The sequence below is a fragment of the Pseudorasbora parva genome, chromosome 4 (genome assembly GCF_024679245.1).
Source record: "Pseudorasbora parva isolate DD20220531a chromosome 4, ASM2467924v1, whole genome shotgun sequence".
In the NCBI taxonomy this organism is placed as follows: domain Eukaryota; kingdom Metazoa; phylum Chordata; class Actinopteri; order Cypriniformes; family Gobionidae; genus Pseudorasbora; species Pseudorasbora parva.
Genome location: NC_090175.1, coordinates 50,009,692 through 50,035,282, shown reverse-complemented (window position 1 = coordinate 50,035,282; position 25,591 = coordinate 50,009,692). Strand labels below are relative to the sequence as shown.

The window sequence follows — 25,591 nt, the reverse complement described above, 5'->3', positions numbered from 1 at the left end:
TCACATATTGGGAAAATAATGGAAAGGATGATCGTTGAGAGAATGACTTTTTATTTAGAAAGTAGAGGAATGTTATCTCCTCATCAGAGTGGCTTTAGGAAATGTAGAGGAACAATGGGTCCAGTAGTTTGTTTGGAATCAGAAATTAAAAAAGCTCAAATTAACAAGGAATTAATTATGGCAGTATTTTTAGATGTAGAAAAAGCGTCTCAGGTTACGTATGTAACCATGGTTCCCTGAGAGGGAACGAGACGCTGCGTCGAAACGCTAGGGGTGCCATGTCATGAAGCACTTGTGTAATCAGTCCAATAGCGGGACGATACGTCACGGGCGGGTGACGTCATCGACCAGGAAACTATAAAGCATGCCCGGACCAAACAGTCACTAGCTTCTGGAAAAAGTTGAACAAATCGATCACAGGCATGCCGGGAGTATGGCATCTCGACGCAGCGTCTCGTTCCCTCTCAGGGAACCATGGTTACATACGTAACCTGAGACGTTCCCTATCTCGAGGGAACTTCGAGCTGCGTCGAAACGCTAGGGGACCTCAATACCCACGCCGCCAGAGTCCCAAATGTCTGTATGTGTGATTTAACCCAGAAACACCCGGGACCCCGGAGTAGAGGCTACGTCTAAATTGTAAAACCTCACAAATGTATGCGGAGAGGACCACCCAGCCGCATCACAAACCTCTGACAGTGAAACTCCCGAAATAAGAGCCATAGAGGCTGCCATACTCCTAGTAGAGTGGGCACGGACCCTCATAGATGAAGGATGTCCGACCGACTCATAAGCGAGTGAAATAGCCTCGACTATCCACTTGCTAAGCGTCTGCTTTGAAGCCGATTTTCCCTTACTGGAGGACCCAAAACATACGGACAACTGTTCTGACTTTCGCCATAGGGCAGCTCTGTGGACATATGTATCTAGGGCCCTGACCGGACATAGCAGATTTAGCTTCTCTTGGTCTTGACTAGTGAACGGAGGCGGACAGAAAGCCTGCAGCATTACTGGTCCCGGCACATTAGTCGGGACCTTGGGAACATATCCTTCCCTCGGGAAGAGAAATGCTTTCACCATTCCTGGTGCAAACTCAAGGCAAGAAGGTGCTACTGATAGAGCCTGTAGGTCTCCTACTCTTTTCAGTGATGAAATCGCTAGAAGAAACACTGTTTTTAGTGTGAGGAACTTTTCTGACACTTCCTCTAACGGCTCGAGGGGAGCCAACATAAGGCCTTCCAGCACTATGGCCAGGTCCCAAGTCGGCACCCTCGAGCGTGCCGCAGGTCTGAACCTCAAGGTACCACGGAGGAAACGCGTGACCCACGGGTGTCTCCCTAATGATGCGTTATCTAATACACATACACTTTCAGTGTCGAGGGGGATAACCCCGCGGATAATTTTTCTTGCAAGAACTCGAGAACTGAACCGACCGGGCAGTTAACAGGGTCCAAAGTCTGGTGCGTACACCAGGCGACAAAAACTCTCCATTTGAGTGTGTAAAGTCTCCTTGTGGATGGTGCTCTGGAGTGCAACATGGTCTCTATCACCTCAGTCGATAGACCCGTGTTTATGAACTGGGCCCCCTCAGGGGCCAAGCCCACAGTTTCCACAATTCCGGGCGCGAGTGCAGTACTGACCCCCCGGCCTGCGAAAGAAGATCCCTCCTGACTGGGATTTCCCAGGGAGGACCCTCTAGGAGAGACATGATGTCTGGGAGCCATACTCAGCCCGGCCAGAACGGGGCTACCAATAAGAGCTGAACCCCGTCCCGGCGGACTCTCTCCAGCACTCCTGGGAGCAACGCCAGAGGGGGAAAGGCGTACAGACGCAGCCTCGGCCACGTCTGTACCATTGCGTCCAGCCCCAGCGGGGCTGGATGTGTGAGGGAAAAGAATGCTGGACAGTGTGTCGTCTCTCGAGACGCAAAAAGATCCACCTGGGCTTGCCCAAAGCGGATCCACAGCTCCTCCACCACCTCGGGGTGGAGCCTCCATTCCCCCGGCACCACTCCCTGCCTCAACAGGGAGTCTGCCGCTACATTCAGGACCCCCGGGATGTACATCGCCCTGAGCGAGAGCATCTTGCCTTGGGCCCATATTAGCATGTGATGCGTGAGCTTCCACAACCGACGCAATCTCAATCCCCCCTGGTGATTTATATACGAGACCACCGAAGTGTTGTCTGACCGAACTAACACATGGTGGCCCCGTAGGTCTGGGAGGAAGTGTTTGAGTGCTTGAAACACAGCCATCAGCTCCAGCCAGCTCCATCAGCTTCACCAAGGCACGTAGGCAGCGCCGCGTGACCTTGATTTAGCGAAAAGGGTTTCCCCTCGGGGAGAACCCCTTGGTCCTGAGCCACCACTGTAAGGGTCTCATGTACAGCATGCCAAAAGGTATCACGTTGGACGCTGCTGCCATCAAACCCAACACTCTTTGAAAGTGTTTGACAGTGAGTGACTGGCCTAGCTTTATCTGGTTGACGGTATTCAGGATCGTTTTTACCCTGGGCGGTGATAGCCGAGCCGACATCGTTCTCGTGTCCCAAACTACCCCCAGAAAAGTAATGCTCTGCTGTGGTGCCAACATACTTTTCTTTTCGTTCAACCTTAGCCCCAACACCTTCATGTGGGCGAGAACAGCATCTCGATGCTGAACCGCCAGTTGTTTCGACTGTGCTAACACTAGCCAATCGTCGATGTAATTTAGCACGTGGATGCCCTGGAGTCGCAGCGGAGCCAGAGCTGCATCCACGCACTTTGTGAAAGTGCGGGGCGATAAAGCTAGACCGAATGGCAGCACTCGATATTGGTACGCTTTTCCCCCAAAAGCGAACCTGAGGAACTGTCTGTGCTGCGGAAGGATGGAGATGTGGAAATACGCATCTTTTAAATCTATCGTGACGCACCAGTCCTCGGACCTGATGTGACACACGATCTGTTTTATCGTGAGCATTTTGAATTTTAATCTTTTTAATGCTCTTTTTAGATGACGCAGATCTAAGATAGGCCTTAACCCCCCATTGAAAACTCTGGCTGATGCTGTGGTGTCACCTCGGTGTGGAGGTCCGGGAAAAATGGCAAGCCCCGCTTAGGAGGTTGTGTATATGAGGGTAAGAATCTTTCATCTAGCCTGCTCTGATGTTGGCGTGTTTCACATTGCTCGGCCGGCCAGTCTAAATTCAATCTGGCAACGGCACGAGTCACAACCTCCATAAGCTCCTCCTGTGCGTGTTTGTGTAGTGGTGGAAGTAATTCGTCAGTCATTTCAACACAAACAACATCCAGTTCCTCGGAACTGGAATGCTGCTGCTGATCACGAGCCTCAGCGCGAGCGGAAGAAACCGCAGAGCGTGCTTCCAACTCACGAACTGAGGCTTGAGATCCAGTGGGTAAGGGCAGAGATAGGGGATCACCCGTCTCTAACCCCGCCACTAGATCTAACTGCGATCCCCAAGACGTGAGTCTTCGCAGTGCCTCGGCAGCAGCGGGACCCGAGCCCTGAGGACCGCGAGCCAAAGCACTGTCCTCGAAGAGTGCCCGGTGTGATCTTAATGTACGCATTGGGAGACTCTCGCAATGCTCGCAGCCAACCCCCTCGAGAGCTGACTGGGCATGCTCGAGCCCCAAACGCATTACACACAGGTCGTGTGTATCCCCACCCATGATGTAACGAGGGCAGGGAGTGACACATCGCCTGAACTGACTTGACATTCTTTTTTCTTTTTCTTTGACACACACACAATAAATGGACATACAATATCACACAGAGCACTTTGTGAAGACACAGAAGCTAGTGACTGTTTGGTCCGGGCATGCTTTATAGCTTCCTGGTCGATGACGTCACCCGCCTGTGACATATCGTCCCGCTATTGGACTGATTACACAAGTACTTCATGACATGGCATGCAGAGGCGTCCCCTAGCATTTCGACGCAGCTCGAAGTTCCCTCGAGATAGGGAACTTATGATATGGTATGGAAAGAGGGACTGTTGATTAAGCTATAGTTAACATTGGAATAAAGGGAAGAACTGTAAATTGGATAAAGGATTTTTTAAATGAGAGGAATATTCAGGTTAAAATGGGAACAACGCTATCTAGCAGATATAGAGTAGAAAATGGGACTCCACAGGGTAGTCAGCCCTCTACTTTTTTCCATTATGATTAATGATGTATTCTGTGATATAAAATATGATATCGGTAAATCGCTGATTGCTGATGATGTTGCTCTTTGGAAAAAAGGGAAGAATTTAACATTAATGCAAGAGAAGATTCAAGAAGTGATAAGAATGATTGTGAAATGGTCGTATTCTTGGGGTTTTCTAGCCTGGATGCCAGCCGAACTTAGCCCCGAACACAATTTTTTTAGGACGGGCAGTTCGGTCTGGCTTTGCTCCATAGAGGAGTAATGAGTAAACAGAAACTGTTCGGACCAATGAAATCATCAGGGCGGGCTTTAGACGATGACGGACAGATGATCAACAGTAACGTAATCATCACGTCATCAAAGGGGCTTGGATTATATTTTTCCGAATCCTGAACGGAGAGCTTGTTTGTATATGCATTCACCTTCACAATTTCTCTCAGAAATGATGATCATGTTGGGTAAGTACTCTGTGTATCATTAAATTATTTTATATTTTTTACAAAACCGGCAAAGATCGTGTATTCCAGCCTGATTTCAGCGTGCGTGCAGACAGGGTTGCCAAGTTTTTACAACAAAACCCGCTAACTACTAGCCCTAAACAATAGCTTCCCGGGGGAAAAAATGGCGTTTGGGGGGTAAAATATGTTATTTTGGCAAGGTTGCCTGCTAAAATTCGCACTCATGGGTCTATATATCACATAATAGTCGCTTCAACCCGCGGACAAAGAAAACAACCCGCGGGGAAAAAAACGCGGACTTGGCAAAACAGTGCAGTTGAACTATGTTGATATTTGACAATGCGTGGCTTCGTTGCTCTGATTGGTTGTAGGTCTGTCCAATTGATGTCTTTCCTGGTTCGGTTGAAACACGCCCCATAATCACAGCCCAATGGAGCAGTTTCAGACTCATATTCTGACTAGAATTGAGTATGACCACGTCAGGCTAGGGGTTTTAAGTTTTCAGTAGAAAAGATAAAGATGATTGTTTTTTACTAGAAAGAAGCTTAAGGGGGGGGGGGGGGGGGTGAAATGCTGTTTCATGCATACTGAGCTTTTAACACTGTTAAAGACTTGGATTCCCATCCTAAACATAGACAAAGTTTCAAAAACTAATGTTGGACGTTTGATGGAGTATTTCTGTACTGGGCGATAGTGTAAGATACAAGGTAATGGAGCCTTTTATGCATCATCATGTTTCTTTATAAATAAACAATGGACAAATGGAGTCTTTAAAAACCTCAGATGTAAAGTTATTCACTGTCAAAGTGACTCAAAAATGAATGGGAGACAATGGGATGCTAACAGCAGGTGATGGCTTGGTTAGCAATGGCCGCCTCTTTGGGTGGAACGCTTTCAGAGTGCTAGATTACCCCTTGATTCCATGTCTTTGCATGAAGGCTCGAATGCGAAGGATGTTCTCCAAAAGGGTGTCCTTCATTCTGCTGCGCAGTTTTGTCTTGATCAAATTCATCTCAGAAAATGTGCATTCAAGGATTTTTTGCTGTGCTTCTCCGACATTGATTGCTGCATACAGTTACTGGTAGTTTTGCTGACGGATGGTGCTATGTGAAAACCAGGCATATGTTTGGGAAATCTGATATAGTATGCATTATTGTCTCTCCATTTCACAAATATACCACAACACACAATGAAAAATCTTTATATATCTCTACAGATATAATACAGAACATAGCCTAATTTAAAGTGGATTCTATGGGTTTAGCGAGGAGTTAAACACCAATTACAATAAAATGTTATTTTCTCTCATAAACTAAGATAATTTGAAGTCTTACTGAAAGATTTAAAAGAGACGTGACATGAATGCACTACAGAAAAAAAAAAAAAGCTGGTGTAAGATTATAAGACAATAAAACAAAACCTGCTGTGGTGTTCTAGAGTAAGCCACTAGAGGGAGCTGATGTAAGAGAGCATAAAGAATAAAAAGTCAAGTGAAGAAGTTGTACCATGATGTGAGAAATAAAAATAAACACTGAGTTGCAGTCACTAAGTTTGTTATGGTTTATTTTCGAGGCCCTCAACATATTGGCGACGAGGATGGCTTTTAGTTTGAGCCAACCCACCCCATTCCTGCAAACACCGGGAGATCCGCCGATTCCATTCAAAGCATGGATTAAAACTTTAGAAAATTTCTTGCTGACCCTGGGAGAAGAATTATCTACTGCTAGGAAGCGTTATCTACCGTTATCTAATTATCTACTGCTCTGCGTGAACTTGCTGCCACCTGCGAATTCGGCGCTATGGAGGACGAGATGATACACGGCCAGCTGGTTGAAAAGACTAATTCAGCACGCATCAGAGAAAAGTTGCTGCTGGAAGTAGAAGATATTCACCGGTCCAAAAATTCATACCCGAAGAGACATGTGATGTTCTACACAGAACCAACCTGGACCTGCCTATTATTTCAAAAGCTGGACCCGGACCCTTGCAGATCCGAGAAAATCATAATCTCTCTGAGCCGAGTCTGACTAGCAGAACTTTAAGATTAAACAAGACGGTTCATTCATATTATTTTTAAAGTGATTACAGTCACTGCGGAAGCTCGGGTTGCCATAGAAACATGACACGCTTGAGACTGCATTCACACGTCAGCTGGAGCAACCTGAAATATGAGCTTTTCTAGACAATTTGAGCATTACAGAAAACATTTTTGTGACAGTTCACTTGAGGTCTTGTTGCTGATTTGAAATATATTCTTGAATACATTATTACCGCACGCATGCATTAAATCTGCCCGCTTTCTAAACGGCTGAGAGAGAGAGAGAGAGAGAGAGAGAGAGAGAGAGAGAGAGAGAGAGAGAGAGAGAGAGAGAGAGAGAGAGAGAGAGAGAGAGAGAGAGAGAGAGAGAGAGAGAGAGAGAGAATGGTTAGTGTTGTTTATTGGTGTTGGTAGCAGGTTTTTGAGGCCTTCAGCCCAGAGGGTGGTGGCACCTTAACATGAGCACAGTCGCGCTGAAGTGAGCTGTGGTTTACAACAGAGATTATTTTACTCTCAAATCATCTTAGACAAGCTGCCTGTGATTATTGTTTGCTATCAGTATGGTTGTGTTTTTTCCTCTCTTTATGACATCGGAAACAACTCCCACACCAATACGCCATCATTTTTTAGCCATACAGATCAGCTAAGTACAAGACATAATTATAAACTGTCTACTTTTCTTTGTGTACACTCAAAATAACAACAAAGGCTGTGGATTCAGGGAACGGAGCACCCAACTCCAAACAGTCTTTATTTCAAATATGTATTTTGTTTATTAAAAGCAAAGTTTTTAATTTCAAAAGCTTTTCTGAATTCAGTTAAAATAACAAAATGTAAAAAAAAAAAAAAAATTGTTGCCACCATGCAAAATTTAATTAATGCTTGAATAACACCTATGTCTCCTTTCCATTAAAAATAATGGCTAGTGCGGTGACGTGGCATAATTTTTGGAATTGCTTGAACATGTTAAACACATCTAATTATTTCTGCAATACATTTTAATTTTAATTTTGCAACTTATATAAAGTATTAGCCTACAATATACAATTTATGTTTAAATTTTATGTTAAAACTAGTGTAGGAAATAGCAAATGTAAATTATATTATTCAATTTGAATTATTATTTTGCTCCAAATGTTGCACACATGGTATGGAAAATGTAAATGTAAATTTTGAAATGCATTGCCATTTTACATATTGCATTGCAAATTTTATATCGCTACACTTCAGCTTCCATAAATAGGGGTGAGCACGAATATATTTGATCTGTAATTAATGTTCGAAAAATAAAAATAATATTGACATTTTACTATATTGCTTCGCAGGCCTAAATGCAGTGAATCCATGATAAATCCCTCTACATCTCGCAGTTATAACTAAATCCACTGGGTGGTGCTGTGGAGCGTGTTAATAACTCGACTGTATTTGATCACTAATGTCGTCTGCCTTGTGATGTTTGGAATTACTTAAATGAAAATGATCTTAAAAAATGGAGTTACTTTTAATAAATTAATTAATGAAAGTGAGTTTTAAAAAAAAATCACATCCAAACACCAGTCGAATGAGATCAGCTGTCCATCACCGCATTCACGAGTGCAGGTGAGCACAGATGTTCACTGAGTGAGAGCGCAATAACGTACGATAGCAAAATGCATTTCATGCAAATCATGATTGACACAAGGCTTCCTTTAAGTTTTGTTGAGGGATTAAGAACAGAAAACAAAGTGCTGTCAGAAACTTAACTTAACACCGTTCTACAACCGTTATCTTTGTGTCTCTTCGTCTGTCATAGTTGCTTCTAGTTGCCAACTAACGGTATAGGCTACTTCAGCGAGCATTTGATTCAATGAGCGAGGCCGTGGCGTGAATCACAGTATGTGACATTGGAATCAGAACGTAAACGTTCTTGTGGAGGGAATATCTATATCTTACCCAGATACAGCAAATCTATTTTATGATTGGCTGTTCGGTCTCTATTTTTATTAGATTAACTGGTGCGTGGCAGGGCCGTCAGAACTCTATGGGGAACTCGCTTGACTCCTCTAATAGCGCGCAACTTAGTGTGTGTTACCCTGGCGATTTCTCTGCGTGAGAAATACAAGGTGTGGCGTGTGAGCGTGTGAACGGGTTGAAATGCGTGTGTCTCACGCCCAATGCGTGAGACTTGAGAGCTCTGCGAATGTTTCAATCGCAGCTTAAAGGATAGCTTACAGACTGCATCACTGGCAGTGTTGGGCAGTAGCGTCGCTACAAGTAGTGACACTACTAGCTTAACTACATTTTTCAGTAGCGTGGTGGTAGCGTGCTGTTTTCTCAATCAAATAGCTTTTCAGTAGCGAAGCTCTTTTGTTGATCAAGTAGTGTGGTAGCGTCCACACAAGCTAACGTTACATTTCCCCAAGCATTTCTGAAGATCAAGCTCAAATTGGAAACACAACTGATAAGTCGCGGATATACTTCACTTTCTACATTCCTTTCTGTCTCGCGCAGACGCGCACAGATGCACGCGCGAGCCTTTCAAAGTACTCCTTTGGCAGTAAATCAATCAATCAATCAATCAACTTCATTTATATAGCGCTTTTACAATCACGTTTGTTTCAAAGCAGCTTCACAGTGTCAAACAGGATAGTATTGCGACAAAATTAGATTTGGCTGTACAGTCGTACTGGAGAAAACAGTGATGTTATCAGCTTATTTTAATTTAACCTAATTCATACATTTTATTTGTATAATAAGTTGAATAACTTTAATCATATTTTTTTAGTGTCCCCAACTGAGCAAGCCAAGACAAAGGCGACAGTGGCAAGGAACCAAAACTCCATCAGGGCGTGATGGAGAAAAATAAACCTTGGGAGAAACCAGACTCAGTCGGGGTGCCAGTTCTCCTCTGGCCTATTAACACACCGTGTAAGATTATTATTCTGGCAACCTTACAGGTCAGAAATCATATTACATTGGAATATTCAAAATTTCAGGGTATCACGGAAGAGACAGATTTATTTGGAAATAAATAATGGGATGGGGCGTCGATTACACAAGAGTATGAATACATGAAAGATCGGAATTATTGCGCCGAAGACGGGTTTTGAGCATGTCGTGCCAGTGAGGCAAATTCAGAGGAGACACCATTTGACACGGCTCAGCAGACACTCCAGGATGAGCTGGTCATGTCCAGGCAGGTCCACCATCCGATCCGGACAGGGCCCAGATCCGGGATAAACCTCGGGATAAACAGAGAGACTAACATTAGCGTAGATGCCACTCTTTTTATGATGTAACGAGTACATCAGGTGTTATGGGAAGTGTTCCCGGTTCCGGCTGACCTAGTTAATGCAGCCTAACAATCAGTCAATTGAATTGAATAATGAAAGTTAAAAATGTTCTATGTGTATGCCATAGTAAAGAGATGTGTTTTTAGTCTAGATTTAAACTGACAGAGTGTGTCTGCTTCCCGAACAATGCTAGGAAGACTATTCCACAGTTTAGGAGCTAAATAGGAAAATGATCGACCGCCTGCAGTTGATTTAGATATTCTAGGTATTATCAACTGGCCAGAGTTTTGAGACCGCAATAGACGTGATGGAGTATAATGCGTTATGAGCTCGCTTAAGTACCAGGGAGCTAAACTATTTAAAATGTATGCGATGTTTAATAGGGAGCCAGTGCAATGCCCAGATAGCATGGTGACATTGATTCAATGTTGAAATTCCATCAGAATCATCATTTTGGTTGAGGTTGAAATTTCAATGCTAAGTAATATTGGATCAATGTTGAAAATTCAATGCTAAAACCATACTGGACCAATGTTGAAAATTCACTGCTAAATAATATTGGATCAATGTTGATAATTCCATGCTTTTCAGTGTTGAAAAGACAAACATTGAATCAATGCTGATGTTTGGTCAGCTTAATTCTCCACCGGTGAGGCTTACGGTCAATCTATCTGTCACATTATTCAACATGTTAAGGCAAGTCCAAATCAATTGGCTACATTTGTGTGAATGTGAGCACATTTATTATCCTCAAAGGATACGATGAGTACACCAACGAGTATGTGGATTAACAAAGAATACATACATGTAAATTTTGTAATTGTAAGCCTTTCTTTAAATTTTTCTGGAAGAGTTAAAATTGTATGTGTGTTTAATGTCTGACTCTTCCAATAAGAAAGCTGTAAAAACTATGAATCTTTTTAAAAGGTATATTATTTTCCTGCTTAATGTTGTCATTCTGTGTTTCATGTTATTATAATAAAAAATGCAAAAAACAAATAAAAACAAAGAACTTCTACCATAAATTTAGTCTATCAGTTTTAAATAAATAAAAATGTAGCCTATTATTATTATTTAAATCATGTAGAATGGACATGCTAGTACATGAATGTACAAGTTAATAAAGAATTTAGAATATGTGTCCCTATCGAATGCGCCACAATCCAATCCAGCAGGTGGCGGTAATGCACCTTCAAGACATTCACCAATCAGATCAAAGCAAGCGCAGCTGAACCAAGGGGGTAATCTAGCGCTCGGAAAGCGTTCCACCCCTAGGGGCTGCCATTGCTAACCAAGCCATCACCTGCTGTTAGCATCCCATTGACTCCCATTCATTTTTGAGTCACTTTGACAGTGAATAACTTTACATCTGAGACGTTTAAAGACTCCATTTGTCCATTGTTTATTTCTAAAGAAACACGACAATGCATAAAAGGCTCTGTTACCTTGTATCTTACACTATCGCCCCGTAGAAGCTGTTTTTGTAAAAATAGGCTAACTATTGCGTCATAACCAACGCGACTCTGTCGCACAGTTGAGAAATTACCGTATAGACCTGAGGAGACGCTCGCAGGCAATCTTCTACTGTCTATGAGACAGTCGGGGGGACGTGGAGACATAAAGTCTGATAAAGTCAAGGGGGAAGAATGGGGAGAAGCCCGTAGTGAGCCAAAAGCAACGGGAGAAAATATTTAAACAACGTGATTCAGCTTTCACTTTCCACATCTACTAGAAGACCTACAGCTGTCAGACAGGAGGCTCACGTCACATCTACGTCGTCAAGCTCAGTGTGAGCCTGCGCAGTTCGCTCAGCCATCAGGAAGTGAGTGCTCCTATACTGACATCACTTAACGCCGTAGAAGGCAATGGAACCCCTCCGTCCATTTCTTTTACTGTCTATGAGCAGGGCCGGCGCTAGCTCAAATGCCGCTCTAGGCACGATCGTGCCGCCCCCACCTCACACTCACAATTAGGTATCCTTAAGATGCATGTACATACAAATTAATATGTTCTTTATCTATAAAATTACACTAAAATAAAAACGTGCAGGCATGTTTTCAGATTTTATTTTTCATTCTGCAACGTGAAAAAAGTACACAGTGCTACAGCTGCATATCATTTCTGTTTTATAATAGACAGTGTACAGAATAAAACTAAACATATGCAAACAACTTTTTATCTCATTGGAGGTTTCGATTTTTTTCTTGACTGATACACACAAACACACATTCACATAATAGCCTACATTTCAGAAGCGTGCTCGTCGGGCTTTCGCAGCGGCAAACGGCTTTGATTGCGTCCTCGAGTTTAACTTTTTCAGCTAGTTCGTGCTCAATTGAAATTGTTGCTAGTCCATTGAGTCTGTCTTGTGTCATTGTACGTCTGAGATGATTTTTAATCAGTTTAAGCTTTGAGAAACTGAGCTCACAGTGACGGGGAGAGTGAGAAGCACTCTCAATGCTATAAAAACATTGGGAAAAAATCAACACAATCTCATGGTCATGCGTATAAATAGTAAGAGTGTAAAATGCATATGATGCATATGATACGCACTTTATGCGTATGTATAATACGCCATAACCCTTACAATACGGTTCATATGTATAATAGGCCTACGCCATAAAGTGCGTATCATAGCACACGAAAAACCATCTACCATATGCATGCCAAAACTCATTTTGGCGTATACATTCCACGAGATTGCAAACTATTTATAGGCTACGCATTTTCGTGAGATCGGGCTCAGAAAAATGTATTCCATCCCTTTTTCACAGATGAATTTAAGCGCATCCAGTGGTTTAGATCCAGCAACCAGGCGTCTACCCAAAGCAGTCAGCTCTTCAAACTATTTATGCCTATCAACATCCCGTGAGTCTCCATGAGTCAGGGCCTTTTCCAGTCTTAAGCAATCCTGAAGAACTATTGTAGGCTATTCTCTTCTTTGAGAAATGCGATGTCATATAAAAATCCAAATACGCGCCCATAGTCTCGAAGCAGCGGAAAGCGCTCTTCCACGGAACGGATGGCACAGTCGAGCGTATTTTGCATGCATAATCGATGCCGCTCTAAGTGAGGTGGGGGCGCGGTCGGGCGGGAATTTTTATTTTTAAATTTATACTAATGGAGTGGGAAAAATGTTGTTGATATAAGTGCGATAATTTTAACCTACCTAATGTAAAACTAACAAATACATTTTTTTTAAAATTCTCTCTCTCGCTTACACTCTCTCTCTCGCCGCCCTAGCTGAGCCGCCGCCCTAGACGGCTGCCTAGTTCGCCTATAGGCACGCGCCGGCCCTGTCTATGAGCTGAACAGACTTCAATCGCGAAAAAGAGACACTGGACAACGACCATGTTTTTTAGAGGTAAGTAGGCCTACAAAAATATATTTATACAATTCATCTCAATTTTAATTTAGTATTTTTATTCATCTTTATGTTTTACAACTTGTGTGCTTCTGAGAGTTTTAGTGAACTGCAATTTTAATAATAGTCACATGAGCGCCCTCGTAAGTTACACAACCAACGGCCAGGATAATATTAATACATTGAGTTTTCAGTTTGTTTTTCACCAAACCATATCATATTTGTATCATATCATTTTTTTTTTTCTTAAGATTGGCATATACACTGTGAATTGCGTCCGAATTCTGACTCGTGCAACTCTTTTTTTTTTGGTCGTGCGTCGTTTGTTGTGAGGTGTTCATCTATTTTATGAGATGATTTTTGTATTAAGATGATTCATCTGTGCGTGCAACGAGTAAAATGAATGTGCGGCGCGGATCCACAAACGTATCTTACTCGGTGCACGCACAGATGAATCATTTTGAATCATCCCATATTCGTCCAGTGTATAAACGAGAGGCGATCGGAAGGTTAGATGAATTTCTGGCTTGTCAGTAATTGTGTTCACCACTCGTGAGAGTATCTCACAGCTGAAGCAGAACTAGAACTGATTGACCTGTTAGCACGGTGAGGGGAAATACAATCAGTTCATAACTGCTTCAGCTGTGAGATATCATCACGAGAGCAGATCACAATTACATCATTACAGTTTATCTTTAATGCAGCAAGAAAAAAGAAAAGAGTGAGATTTTTAAGTTCTGTAGGCAGCTATGTCAAACTACAGAAATTTAGTAAACAGTTGTGCCTCCAATTCGTGTTGTAAAATGGAAAAAAAATCTCTTCCAAACCACCATGTAGCCAATACAGCTCCTCTTTTATTTTCTTAATTTAACTATTTGGTCATTCCTTTACTTGTTTCATTTTCACACTTTATTTATTTACTATTAAATACAATAATATTATTAGATAAAACACCGGATATAGTCACTTTGCTCTTTCATTAATTGTGTGTCTGCAGGTCCTTTAAAGTCTATACTAAAATGCATTAAATAGTCCTGAATTTAATGTTACCGTTTTAACTGGGATATCAAGATTTTGATAAAATTTCAAGTTTCACTTCATTTTGTAGTACGCTATATTTGTAATGTATAATTAATCACAATTCCAAATATTTACTAACTTCTTGTTGTTTTAGATGCCGTGAATGCTGATAATAAGAGGCATCAGAGTTTATCTTTGCTGGGACGGTGCAGAACTGTCTCCATTACAACCTGAAAGGCTTCGGGGCATTGCTCATGGTGGAAACCCCTGAGTTTGGAGTATTATTCTTTCTTCTACCTTCTTTCTTTCAGTAGTACTGTGTCATTTCTGTATTTATTGGCAAGTTTACATTTGTATTTACGTCCATTTTGCAGATGCACGTTGTCATGTTTTTCCAGGCTCTTCTCATTTGTGTCATAAATTCAGATGTAATTGTTTTAAGTCAATGTGAGATTTCCTGTTGTAACTGTGGGGGCATAAATAAATACATTTGCATGTAAACTGAAGGATGTTGTTTACTTTGAGTGACTTTTTGATGCAAAATCATATCGATTGCAGCCACACATGGTCTCTGATTAAAATGAATAAAATAAAGAGACAAATGAACTGGCATAGAATCCTGCTGTACATAAAGCAAGATTGATCTATTTTTCATTGTTGAAATAACATTATTTCAGGGTGCAAGCCTGATGAAAAATCAATGTTATATTTCAATATTGATTCAATGATATTTTGATTGATGCATTAACATTGATTCAACATTGATTCACTTAAATAAGTGGTTTAATTTTAGTTGTTAAACTATTGATTTTAAGCCCATCTTGATCTATTTTTCATCGTTGAAATAACATTATTTCAGGGTGCAAACCTGATGAAAAATCAACATTCTCAACATTGAGATCTCAACATTGATTCAATGATATTTTAGTTGATGCATTAACATTGATTCAACGCTGATTCACTGTTTGTCTGCTATCTGGGTGTTGTCAGAGCTGGACTAATATGATCATACTTCCTGGTTCTAGTAAGAACTCTAGCTGCTGCATTTTGGACCGGCTGGAGTTTGTTTATTAAGCGAGCAGGGCAACCACCCAGTAGAGCATTACAATAATCCTGCCTTGAGCTCATGAACGCATGTACTAACTGTTCAGCATTTTGCATTGAAAGCATGTGCCGTAATTTAGATATATTTTTAAGATGATAGAATGCGGTTTTACAGATGCTAGAAACGTGGCTTTCAAATGAAAGATTGGTATCAAAGAGCACACCCAGGTTCCTCACTGACGACGAGGGCTTGACAGAGCAGTCATCAAGTGTTAGACAGTATTCTAGGTTACTACTTGTGGAGCTTTTCTGTCCAATAATTAAAAATTCAGTTTTATCTGAATTAAGCTGCAGGAAATTACTATTCATCCAATTTTTTATATCATCTATGCATTCCGTTAATCTTGTGAATTGGTAGGTTTCGTCAGGGCGTGAGGAAATATAGAGCTGAGTATCGTCAGCATAACAATGAAAACTAACGCCATGCTTCCTAATGATATCTCCCAGTGGTAGCATATACAGGGTAAAGAGCAGCAGTCCTAACACTGAGCCTTGCGGTACCCCATACTGAACTTGTGATTGGTGTGACATCTCTTCATTTACTGCTACAAACTGATAACGGTCAGATAAGTACGATTTAAACCATGCCAAAGCAGTTCCACTAACGCCAACATAATTTTCGATTCTATTCAGAAGAATATTGTGATCGATAGTATCAAATGCAGCGCTAAGATCGAGTAACACTAATAGAGAGATACAACCACGATCAGATGATAAGAGTAAATCATTTGTAACTCTAATTAGAGCAGTCTCAGTACTATGATACGGTCTAAATCCTGACTGGAAATCCTCACATATTCCATTTCTTTTTAAATAGGAACATAATTGTGAAGACACAGCCTTTTCTAGTATTTTTGATAGAAACGGTAGATTCGAGATTGGCCTGTAATTGACTAATTCTTTAGGATCAAGTTGCGTTTTTTTTTAATAAGTGGTTTAATTATAGCCAACTTAAAAGTTTTCGGTACATATCCTAATGTCAAAGATGAATTAATGATATTAAGCAGAGGATCTATGACCTCTGGAAGTATCTCTTTAAATAGCCTAGTCGGTATAGGGTCAAGCATACATGTTGTTGATTTTGATGATTTTACAAGTTTAGCCAATTCTTCTCCTCCTATAGTAGTGAATGAATGTAATTTTTCCTCAGTGACACTACAATGCTCTGTCTGAAGTGATACTGTAATAGACGGCTGCATGGTTATAATTTTATTCCTAATATTATCAATCTTACTAGTAAAGAAGTTCATAAAGTCATTACTGCTGTGTTGTTTACAAACATCAGAAGCTAAAGCTTTATTTTTTTATAATTTAGCCACTGTATCGAATAAATACTTAGGGTTGTGTTTGTTTTCTTCTAAAAGAGTTGAGAAATAAGCAGATCTAGCAGTTTTTATGGCCTTTCTGTATGCAATCATGCTCTCTTTCCACAAATTGCGAAAAACCTCCAGTTTTGTTTTCTTCCAGCTGTGCTCCATTTTTCTGGCTGCTGTTTTAAGGGCCAGAGTGTGCTCGTTGTACCACAGCGTTGGATTATTTGCTTTAATCTTCTTTAAGTGCCGGGGAGCAACTATGTCTAAAGTGCTAGTAAAGAGAGAGTCAATAGTTTCTGTTGCAGCATCAAGTTCCTCTTGGCTATCTGTAATGCTGAGGAGATGGAACTGATGAGGAAGATTATGTACAAAGCAATCTTTAGTCGCAGCGGTTATCGTCCTGCCATATTTGAAGCGAGGGGATGGCTTTGCAGCCTTAGGTAAATTAAGTATACATGATATTAGGTAATGATCTGAGATGTCATCGCTCTGCTGCAGAATTTTAACAGTATCAACATTTATTCCATGTGACATTATTAGATCTAAAGTATGATTAAGGCGATGAGTGGGTCCCGATACGTGATGTCTAACTCCAATAGAGTTTAGAATGTCTCTAAATGCCAATCCCAATGCGTCTTTTTCATTGTCTACGTGGATATTAAAATCCCCAACAATTAGTACTTTATCTACAGCTAATACTAACTCCGATACAAAACCAGCAAATTCTTTGATAAAGTCTGTATTGTGCCCTGGTGGCCTGTATACAGTAGCCAACACAAATGTCAGACGGGATTTATCATTTACACTACACAGCGTTACATAAAGCACCAAAACTTCAAAGGAATTATATTTGAAACTAGACTTCTGAGTAATACTGAAAATATTATTATAAATTATAGCAACACCTCCCCCTTTACCTTTCAGACGTGGCTCATGTTTGTAACAATAATCTCGGGGGGTGCACTCATTTAAAGTAATGTAATCGTCAGGTTTTAGCCAGGTTTCTGTCAAGCACAGCACATCTAAGTTATGATCTATAATCATATCATTGACAACAAGCGTTTTTAGCGAAAGGGATCGAATATTCAGCAACGCAAGCTTTATCAATTGTTCATCCGTATTATATCTGTTGTTTATTTGTTGGACATCAATTAAATTTTTACTGTTGAATGGTTTTGATGGTTTTTTGTATTTACTAATTCGGGGAACAGACACAGTCTCTATATGATAATATCTAGGTGAAAGAGTCTCTATGTGCTGGGATTTAGCTGACTTTGGTGACGTGAGACAGCTAGCAGACGGTTGGTTTAGCCGTAGTTTGTCTGCTTAGAGGTTTAGCTCTAAGACTATGTGCCAAATTACTAGAGAGAAGAGCAGCACCAGCCCAGGAGGGATGAATGCCGTCTATCTTCAACAGGTCAGGTCTGCCCCAAAAACTTTTCCAATTGTCTATGAAACCTATGTTATTTTGCAGACACCACTTAGACAACCAGCCATTGAGTGATGATAATCTGCTAACTATTTCATCACTCCTTTTCACAGGGAGAGGACCAGAGAAAAATACGGCTTTTGACATCGTACTTGCGAGTTTACACACCTCTTTAATGTTAATTTTGGTGATCTCCGACTGGCGAAGTCGAACATCATTAGTGCCAATGTGAATAATAATCTTAGAGAATTTACGATTAGCTTTAGCCAGCACTTTTAAATTTGCTTTGATGTCAGGCGCTCTGGCTCCCGGTAAACATGTGACTATGGTGGCTGGTGTCTCTATTTTCACATTCCGTGTAATAGAATCGCCAATAACTAGGGCACTTTCAACAGGATCCTCAGTGGGTGCGTCACTGAGTGGGGAGAACCTGTTCGATGTTCTAATCGGAACGGAAGAGCGTTTTTTTGATCCGCGACTATGCTTTCTCATCGCCACCCAGCCCTGCTGCGCAATGAGAAACCAAACAATGAGTGTTCACTAAGCTAGTCGCATCCAAAGCAGTATCTAAAGCTGTTACATTCTCACTACTCTCACATAAAGCTTGGATGCGTGTCTCTAAATCTGAAATCTTCTCCGTCAGCCTGATTAATTCCTTACGCCGGCTTCACACTGCACGCGTAAGCAGGGCGTAGGCAGCGCGTGTGTAAAGCAATAGCAGCACGCACACTTTTTCCTTTCACACAGGCAGCGTTTGTCGCGCGCAGTTGTCACGCGCAGTACAGAGTAGGCTACTCTATAATGCATACGTTTGCATTTCTCTTTAATGTATTTGAAATGGAAATAAAGCAAAGATTTTTTGCTTAGTTTTTGATAGAAGAGAGGCCATCGCACTATATGTCCATGAAAAGCACACTGCTAAAAAGAGAAACTTCAGGAAATTGTCTTGAAATATTGGATAGGCATCAAATTTACATACATTACCCATCATAAACCTCTTAAAGATAATTCATAAATGACTGTAATAACTAAGAGGAAACATCTTAATGATATATTGTAGGCTAAATAAGCAAATTATCTAAAAACGTTTTTTTTTTTTAAATGACAAAATAACGCACATCATAGTCTATCTACATGTCTATACTGTATGTGTGCTATATTAATGTGTGTACATTCTATTTACCTATCCATATTTAGTTGTTCGTTCGTGAGACAACGAAAGATTGTCAAAAACACTTTAAAATGACTTACCATCAGCACCAAGAGCCGCTCTCACCAATTTCCTCCCATGCTTTTTCATTCACTTGCAAGTCTTTATAAAGCAAATTGTGTGGATCATAGAGAACTGTGTGCTTCTCAACCTCCACGATGAGACGAGTGTCATCCATTGCTCTTTCCAGGTGCACTCTGAAGAACACTGCCTGTGACACCACGTGCTTTTGTTTATCGTTTCTGTTTTTATGCCAGCATGTAGTTATAATATATACATAATTTAATTCATATTTAATTTAATCTAAACTGGCATACATTATTTAAAATTAGTTTTGTATCAGGCAAAAACTCATGGCAGTGACTTTGGTTTTTGTGTAGAACTTTTTTTCCCCCACAGTAGGCCTAACGGATGTCATATGGTGACTGAGAAACACACGGAACACTTCACTAAATTATTTCATGGGTAAATGTGTTATTTTTCATGTTAACCAGGTTAATTTTGATCAGAACAATGTTCTGTGGCTTTAATTCATCGTGAGCAGCGCGTCAAAAATAGACCTGGCGCCGAAATGATCGCGGCACTGCCACTTCTGCTCTGCTCCTGCTACGCGCTGCTGCGCTGCCTCTGCTGCCGGTGTGAATGCACTCATCTGTTAACATGAGCGCCAAAAAAAATATGCGCTGCTTACGCGTGCAGTGTAAAGCCGGCGTTACATTTATCACATGTGAAGCCCTGTTCGCCAACGAAGATAGATATGCTAAACATGTAGCATGCAGTGCAAGTGACAATGACAGGAGAAGAAGACATGGCTTACCGTATTTGTTGATGAATCCAAAACTTACCACAGTTGTCTGATGGAGTCTTTTTAATAATCCAATTCACCACAGTTGTCTAAAGAACTCAGAAAACAGGAGAACCGGATGCTGGGATGGAAAGCTACCAGGCTAGCGAAAAGCTAACGTGTGGTAGTGATTTAGATTAAAAGCTAGTAATGTCAAATTTAAATTGATAGGCTATATTAAACACTATATGGTGATGAGTAAGTTATATTTAGCAGTGTAAATTACTAAGAAAATATATCAAATAGAGATTCAAACACAGCTATACAGAGCTACAAACACTGTGGTGGCAGCAGCAGCAGCAGCAGCAGCAGCAGCAGCAGCAGGCAGACAGACAGGAGCAATCGATCAGGAGGCGTAAAGACGGGATAGGCTTGACGATTTTGTTCCGAGCGCTCAATTTGCTGTTGCACGCACATCGTCTGCACGGTGACAAAAGAGAAACTGCAAAGTTTGAAAATAATTTATTGTCTCTTGAATAAACACCTCTTAAAAGTATCGGGGTCCAGCCTGGCCACCTCTTGATATGAATGAAATAATGAAACTTGTTTGTGTGGGAGATAGATCTCACACACACACACACACACACACACACACACACACACACACACACACACACACACACACACACACACACACACACACACACACACACACACACACACACGTTTTTGTGACATATGGGGACATTCCATAGGCGTAATGGTTTTTATATTGTACAAACCGTATTTTCTATCCCCTTACACTGCCCTACCCCTAAACTGACCCATCATAGGAAACATTCTGCATTTTTACTCTCTAAAAAACCCATCCTGTATGATTTATAAGCATTATGAAAAGTGGGGACATGGGTAATGTAACTTTCAGTTTGTCCTGCAAAAGTGCCCACGTCTAAATTGAGCATAAATGCAAACACACAGGTGCATATGCATATCATACACATACAGATGAACATAGACACACACACTCTCAATACCTGGTTTTGTTAATATTATGGATCACATGTTTTTGTTGCCAAATTGATTTCGGACAGTTTTAAAATAATTTAACGTGACGTGACGGTCGCTTAGTTATGCGCTCCGAGCGCCTCAAAGTCACTGTCTCTGGATCAGACAACTTGGGCTGGTCCAGCGTAACAGGTGGTATGGCAGGTGTTGCAGAGACTGGCACATCAAAGTCCCCCTCCTGCTCAGCTGACTGGGTTTGTTACTTGAGGCTCTGGCTCTGAAACGCCCTGAGGGTATCAAGGTCGCAACTGGTCTCCGTGACGCCTGTACACTTAGTCAGTTAACCTTCCCTGCACCCGGTACGACACCGGACCGGTCGGTTGTGTAACTACCCCTGGGATCCATTTGGGTTTATCTCCTGCAGTATTGCGTAGATACACAGGATCATCCACATCAAACTGTCTCTCAGCAGCCCTACTGTCATGTTCCTTCTGCAGATACTGTCTCCTTCTCACTTTCATGGGGATGTTTGGCTTTAGAAAGTCCAGCCGCGAACTTACATGCCTCTTCTGGTGCAAATCTGCGGGTGACTCTCCAGTCGCACTATTAGGAGTTATACGATATCGCAGTAGGAAATGTGAGATTTTGTCCTCAACACACAAATCCTCTCCATCCAGCTTCTTCATGCCTGCTTTGAATGTGGCAACATACCTCTCAGCGAGGCCATTGGTAGCTGGATGCCTCGGTGCCCCAGTTGTGTGAAGAATACCATTCCTTTTCATGAACAGTTGAAACTCCTCTGACATGAAGGTTGTGGCATTGTCTGTGACAATTTGCTCTGGCAATCCATATGACGCAAAAAGTCTCCGAAGCCTTGAAATGGTTGCGGAGGATGTTATTTTTGCTATCTTGAAAACCTCCAGCCACTTAGAGTATGCGTCTACAACGATCATGAACATGTGACCCATGAGCGGACCTGCAAAGTCAATGTGGAGCCTTTTCCAAACCTCTCCCGGAAACTCCCACGGGTGCAGAGGAACTAGGCGTGGCATACGCTGCTCCAACTGGCACCTGTCACACTGCTTACAGGTTCTTTCAACGTCCATGTCTACATGTGGCCACCAGACATATTGCCTTGCAATGGTCTTCATCTTTACAATGCCAGGGTGCCCGCTGTGGATCTCCTTAAGTACTGCCGTTCTCAACTTTGTAGGCACCGTAACTCTTGTCCCCCATAGAACACAACCTTGCTCAACAGATAGTTCCTCTTTTTTTTTTGGTAGAACACTTTCAGTTCTTCTGATATTTCTCTTGGCCACCCTTCCATGATGTATCTGTGCAACCTAGATAGCTCTGCATCCCTGCGCGTTGCCTTGGAAATCTGTTTTGCACTCAGCAGCACATCTTCCAGGTGTTCACAGATGAGTGCATGTAGATATGCTGTCACTGTCTCTGTTCCTGCGTCCGTAGTCTCCGGCAGCGGGACACGAGACAGACCATCTGCGTTGCCATGATCTTCTGACTGGCGGTAGATTATGTAATAATCATAAGCAGACAGTATAATAGCCCAGCTCTGTATACGCGCTGCAGCCATTGTTGGAAGTCCTTTATGCTCTCCAAACAGCGTAAGCAGGGGTTTATGGTCGGTGATTAAGTTAAACTTCCGCCCCCACAGATACTGGTGAAATTTCTTCACTCCGTACACCAGGCACAACGCCTCTTTTTCAATTTGTGAATAGTTCTTCTCCGCCAGTGAGAGAGTATGAGAAGCATAGGCTATTGGATGTTCTTGCCCATCAGGTGCTGTGTGCTGAATAACGGCTCCAATTCCGTACGCTGAATCATCACATGCGAGAGAAAGTGGCAGGCTCGGATCATAGTGAACTAACACCTGGTCACTGGCTAACATTTCTTTGCACTTATCAAAAGTGTTCTGCTCCACCTTACTCCACCCTCATTTTGTTTGGTCCTTCAGCAGTCTGTAAAGTGGGGCCAAAACAGTACTTTGCTGCGGCAAAAAAACGACAATAATAGTTCACTAACCCCAGGAAAGCTCTGAGCTCTTTGATGTTTGTGGGTGTTGGAGCATCATGTACAGCTCTGACCTTGTCTTTAGAAGGGTAAACTCCTTTTCCATCCAACATGTGACCTAGGTATTCGATTTCTGTTTTCCCAAAGTCACACTTCGCTTTCTTTACTCTCAGGCCATTTTCCTGCAACCGCTGTAGAACTCCAGGTTCATCAGATACTCAGTTTCGTCCTTGCCCATCACCAGCAGGTCATCCAAATAGACCACGACGTTGAGGTCCTTCATCACGTTCTCCATGATCCTTTGGAAAATACTGACAGCAGAATTAATGCCAAAGCAAATTTGCCGATTGTATACAAACAGCCCCTTATGCGTGTTCACTGTTGTATATTTTTTTGACTCGTCATCCAGAAGGACTTGTTGGTAAGCCATAATTCTTTGTTGATAACCCATAATTCTTTGCGTCGCCGTTAACAACCGTCATATATATATTTTTTATATTATATGAAAAAACTGCACAACTGCCAGATATACATGCGAGCGTAGGTGTGGTGTTTAAAATGTAAATTCAAGCTTGTTTTTATTTTTAAGCTCTATTACCTCAAACAGATAGTTGTGGTAAACAGGATTACAACTGTTTAGTGCATTTTAAACGTTTAGAACAGTACATTGCTGTCAAGACAAGAAACATTTCATAGTAATTTTCAAGTTATAAATAATTTTCACTCATATAAACTGGCGTGAGAGCACAACAAGGCTGAATGTGTTGGCATAGCAACGTGATACTTCCTGCCTGTGTGTCCTACAAAGGACGGCTAGTTTAATTCTGACTGAGGACACTCCTTATACTGCATCCTACACAGGACGTGTCCTCCGGAGGATGCAGCCTTCGAAATTTAATGAAATGAGACACAGCTACTGAGTTTGTTACGGTTTATTTGAGGCACTCAACACCTGCATTTCGGATTCTTGTTCCTTTAAATCTGACTTGATAGTGCACTGATTGTGCAAGTGTCTTCAGTTCATGAAGATAAGCTCTCAAAATAGAATAATACAAAATAAGTTAGCAATCGAGTATTTATTCAATGTGATGCAGGAATGGCTTAAAGGGATAGTTCTCACAGAAATTAAAATGTACTCATCCACACTCGAATTACATTTTTGGGGTCATCTACACTTTTATTTGAATCTGTTGAAATGCATTAATAACTGTTTATGTCAATTCTGGTGTCCCAAGCATATTAATAATATTAAAAAATGTATACATTTTTATATGCACTTCATTATATGACTCAGCTTCCCCCTCTTTAATTACTCATGTGAGAATTCATTATAAATCATTAATCTTAAAGGAACTATTGAGCTCAAAATTCCCCAAATGTCATTCTGGGTAACTGTCCCGGCTTAAAATCTGAATACAAAAATACGACAAAAATATAAAATAAATAATTAAAAGTATTTAAAATCTTCTTGGGCATAAATGTATTGATGTTTTCAATGATTCATACAAATATAGTGATACTACTAAGCTTAACATTTTTATGGCAGAAAGACTTTTGTCCCCAAATTGTGATTTCTCTAATGTCAATCCTGGATAAAAGAAATCAATGACCCTTTTGGACGATAATGCATTTTGGTATGTCATGTGACATAATATTGTATCAAAAAGAAGACCCTGAAGGAGCACCTGAACCTGCAAATGTCAGTAAGCGTCTCTTAAAATGTTGATATGTTGACCTTTTCGGTCACTGGTGGACTTTGTAGTAATAGCATGTGTCTTTTTGGATAACACTAATAAAACATTTATAATGTTTTTATATTAAAAAACAATCTATTTAATCTAAAAGATTACCTTAAGTGATGATAGCCAAGATGTAGTTTTCCATAGGTGGTTAAGTTAGTGCCTTATTATAAAGAAAAAATATTTGTTTTGTCATTCCCGGATAACAACTTGTCATTCTTGGATAACAAAAAACCTGTTAGCCAGGACATGTCATCCATTATCCAGAATGACATATGCATAACAATCTAGTTTTTAATTAACATTTGTAAACTTTTAGGCACCGTTATTATAGTTATATAATTAACATTAATATTATTTACATAATTAAAAAAAAATTGTGCCATATTTTTTCTGTCATTCATCTTGATATCATATGATTCATAAGTCAAATGGGTCATTATAATTGAATTGAATTTTGTAATTTTAATGGTCAAATCATAAATAATGTAATCAAATTTATTAATATATCAACATTTTATTAAAGCTTTAGTATAGCTTCTGATGTTTAAGGTCAATTCTGTCCTTCCAGATGCCTCTGTCTAATAAAGAGAGGCAGAGACGATTCAGATAAATGCAAATGCAGAAGCTAGGGCTGAGTATCTTGGAAAAAAGAAAGCAAGGTATTATAGTGATG

General features: G+C 41.0%; 1 protein-coding gene across 5 annotated transcripts in view; it reads right to left on the bottom strand.

Moving 5' to 3' along the window:
• Window positions 1–19,538, bottom strand: part of LOC137073547 (interferon-induced protein 44-like) — a 53,854-nt gene extending 34,316 nt beyond the window's left edge. For 2 of the 5 annotated variants that reach the window (XM_067442156.1, XM_067442152.1), the window contains exon 1: window positions 19,398–19,536. Coding sequence is in view for 3 of the 5 variants with exons in the window: in XM_067442152.1 (XP_067298253.1) it covers window positions 19,398–19,400 (3 nt within the window). In the remaining 2 variants the exon portion in view is untranslated. Of the gene's footprint in view, window positions 1–19,397 lie in introns of all 5 variants that reach the window. The other 3 variants (XM_067442155.1, XM_067442154.1, XM_067442153.1) reach the window with 3 other exon arrangements.
• Between the last annotated feature and the right edge of the window lie 6,053 nt (window positions 19,539–25,591).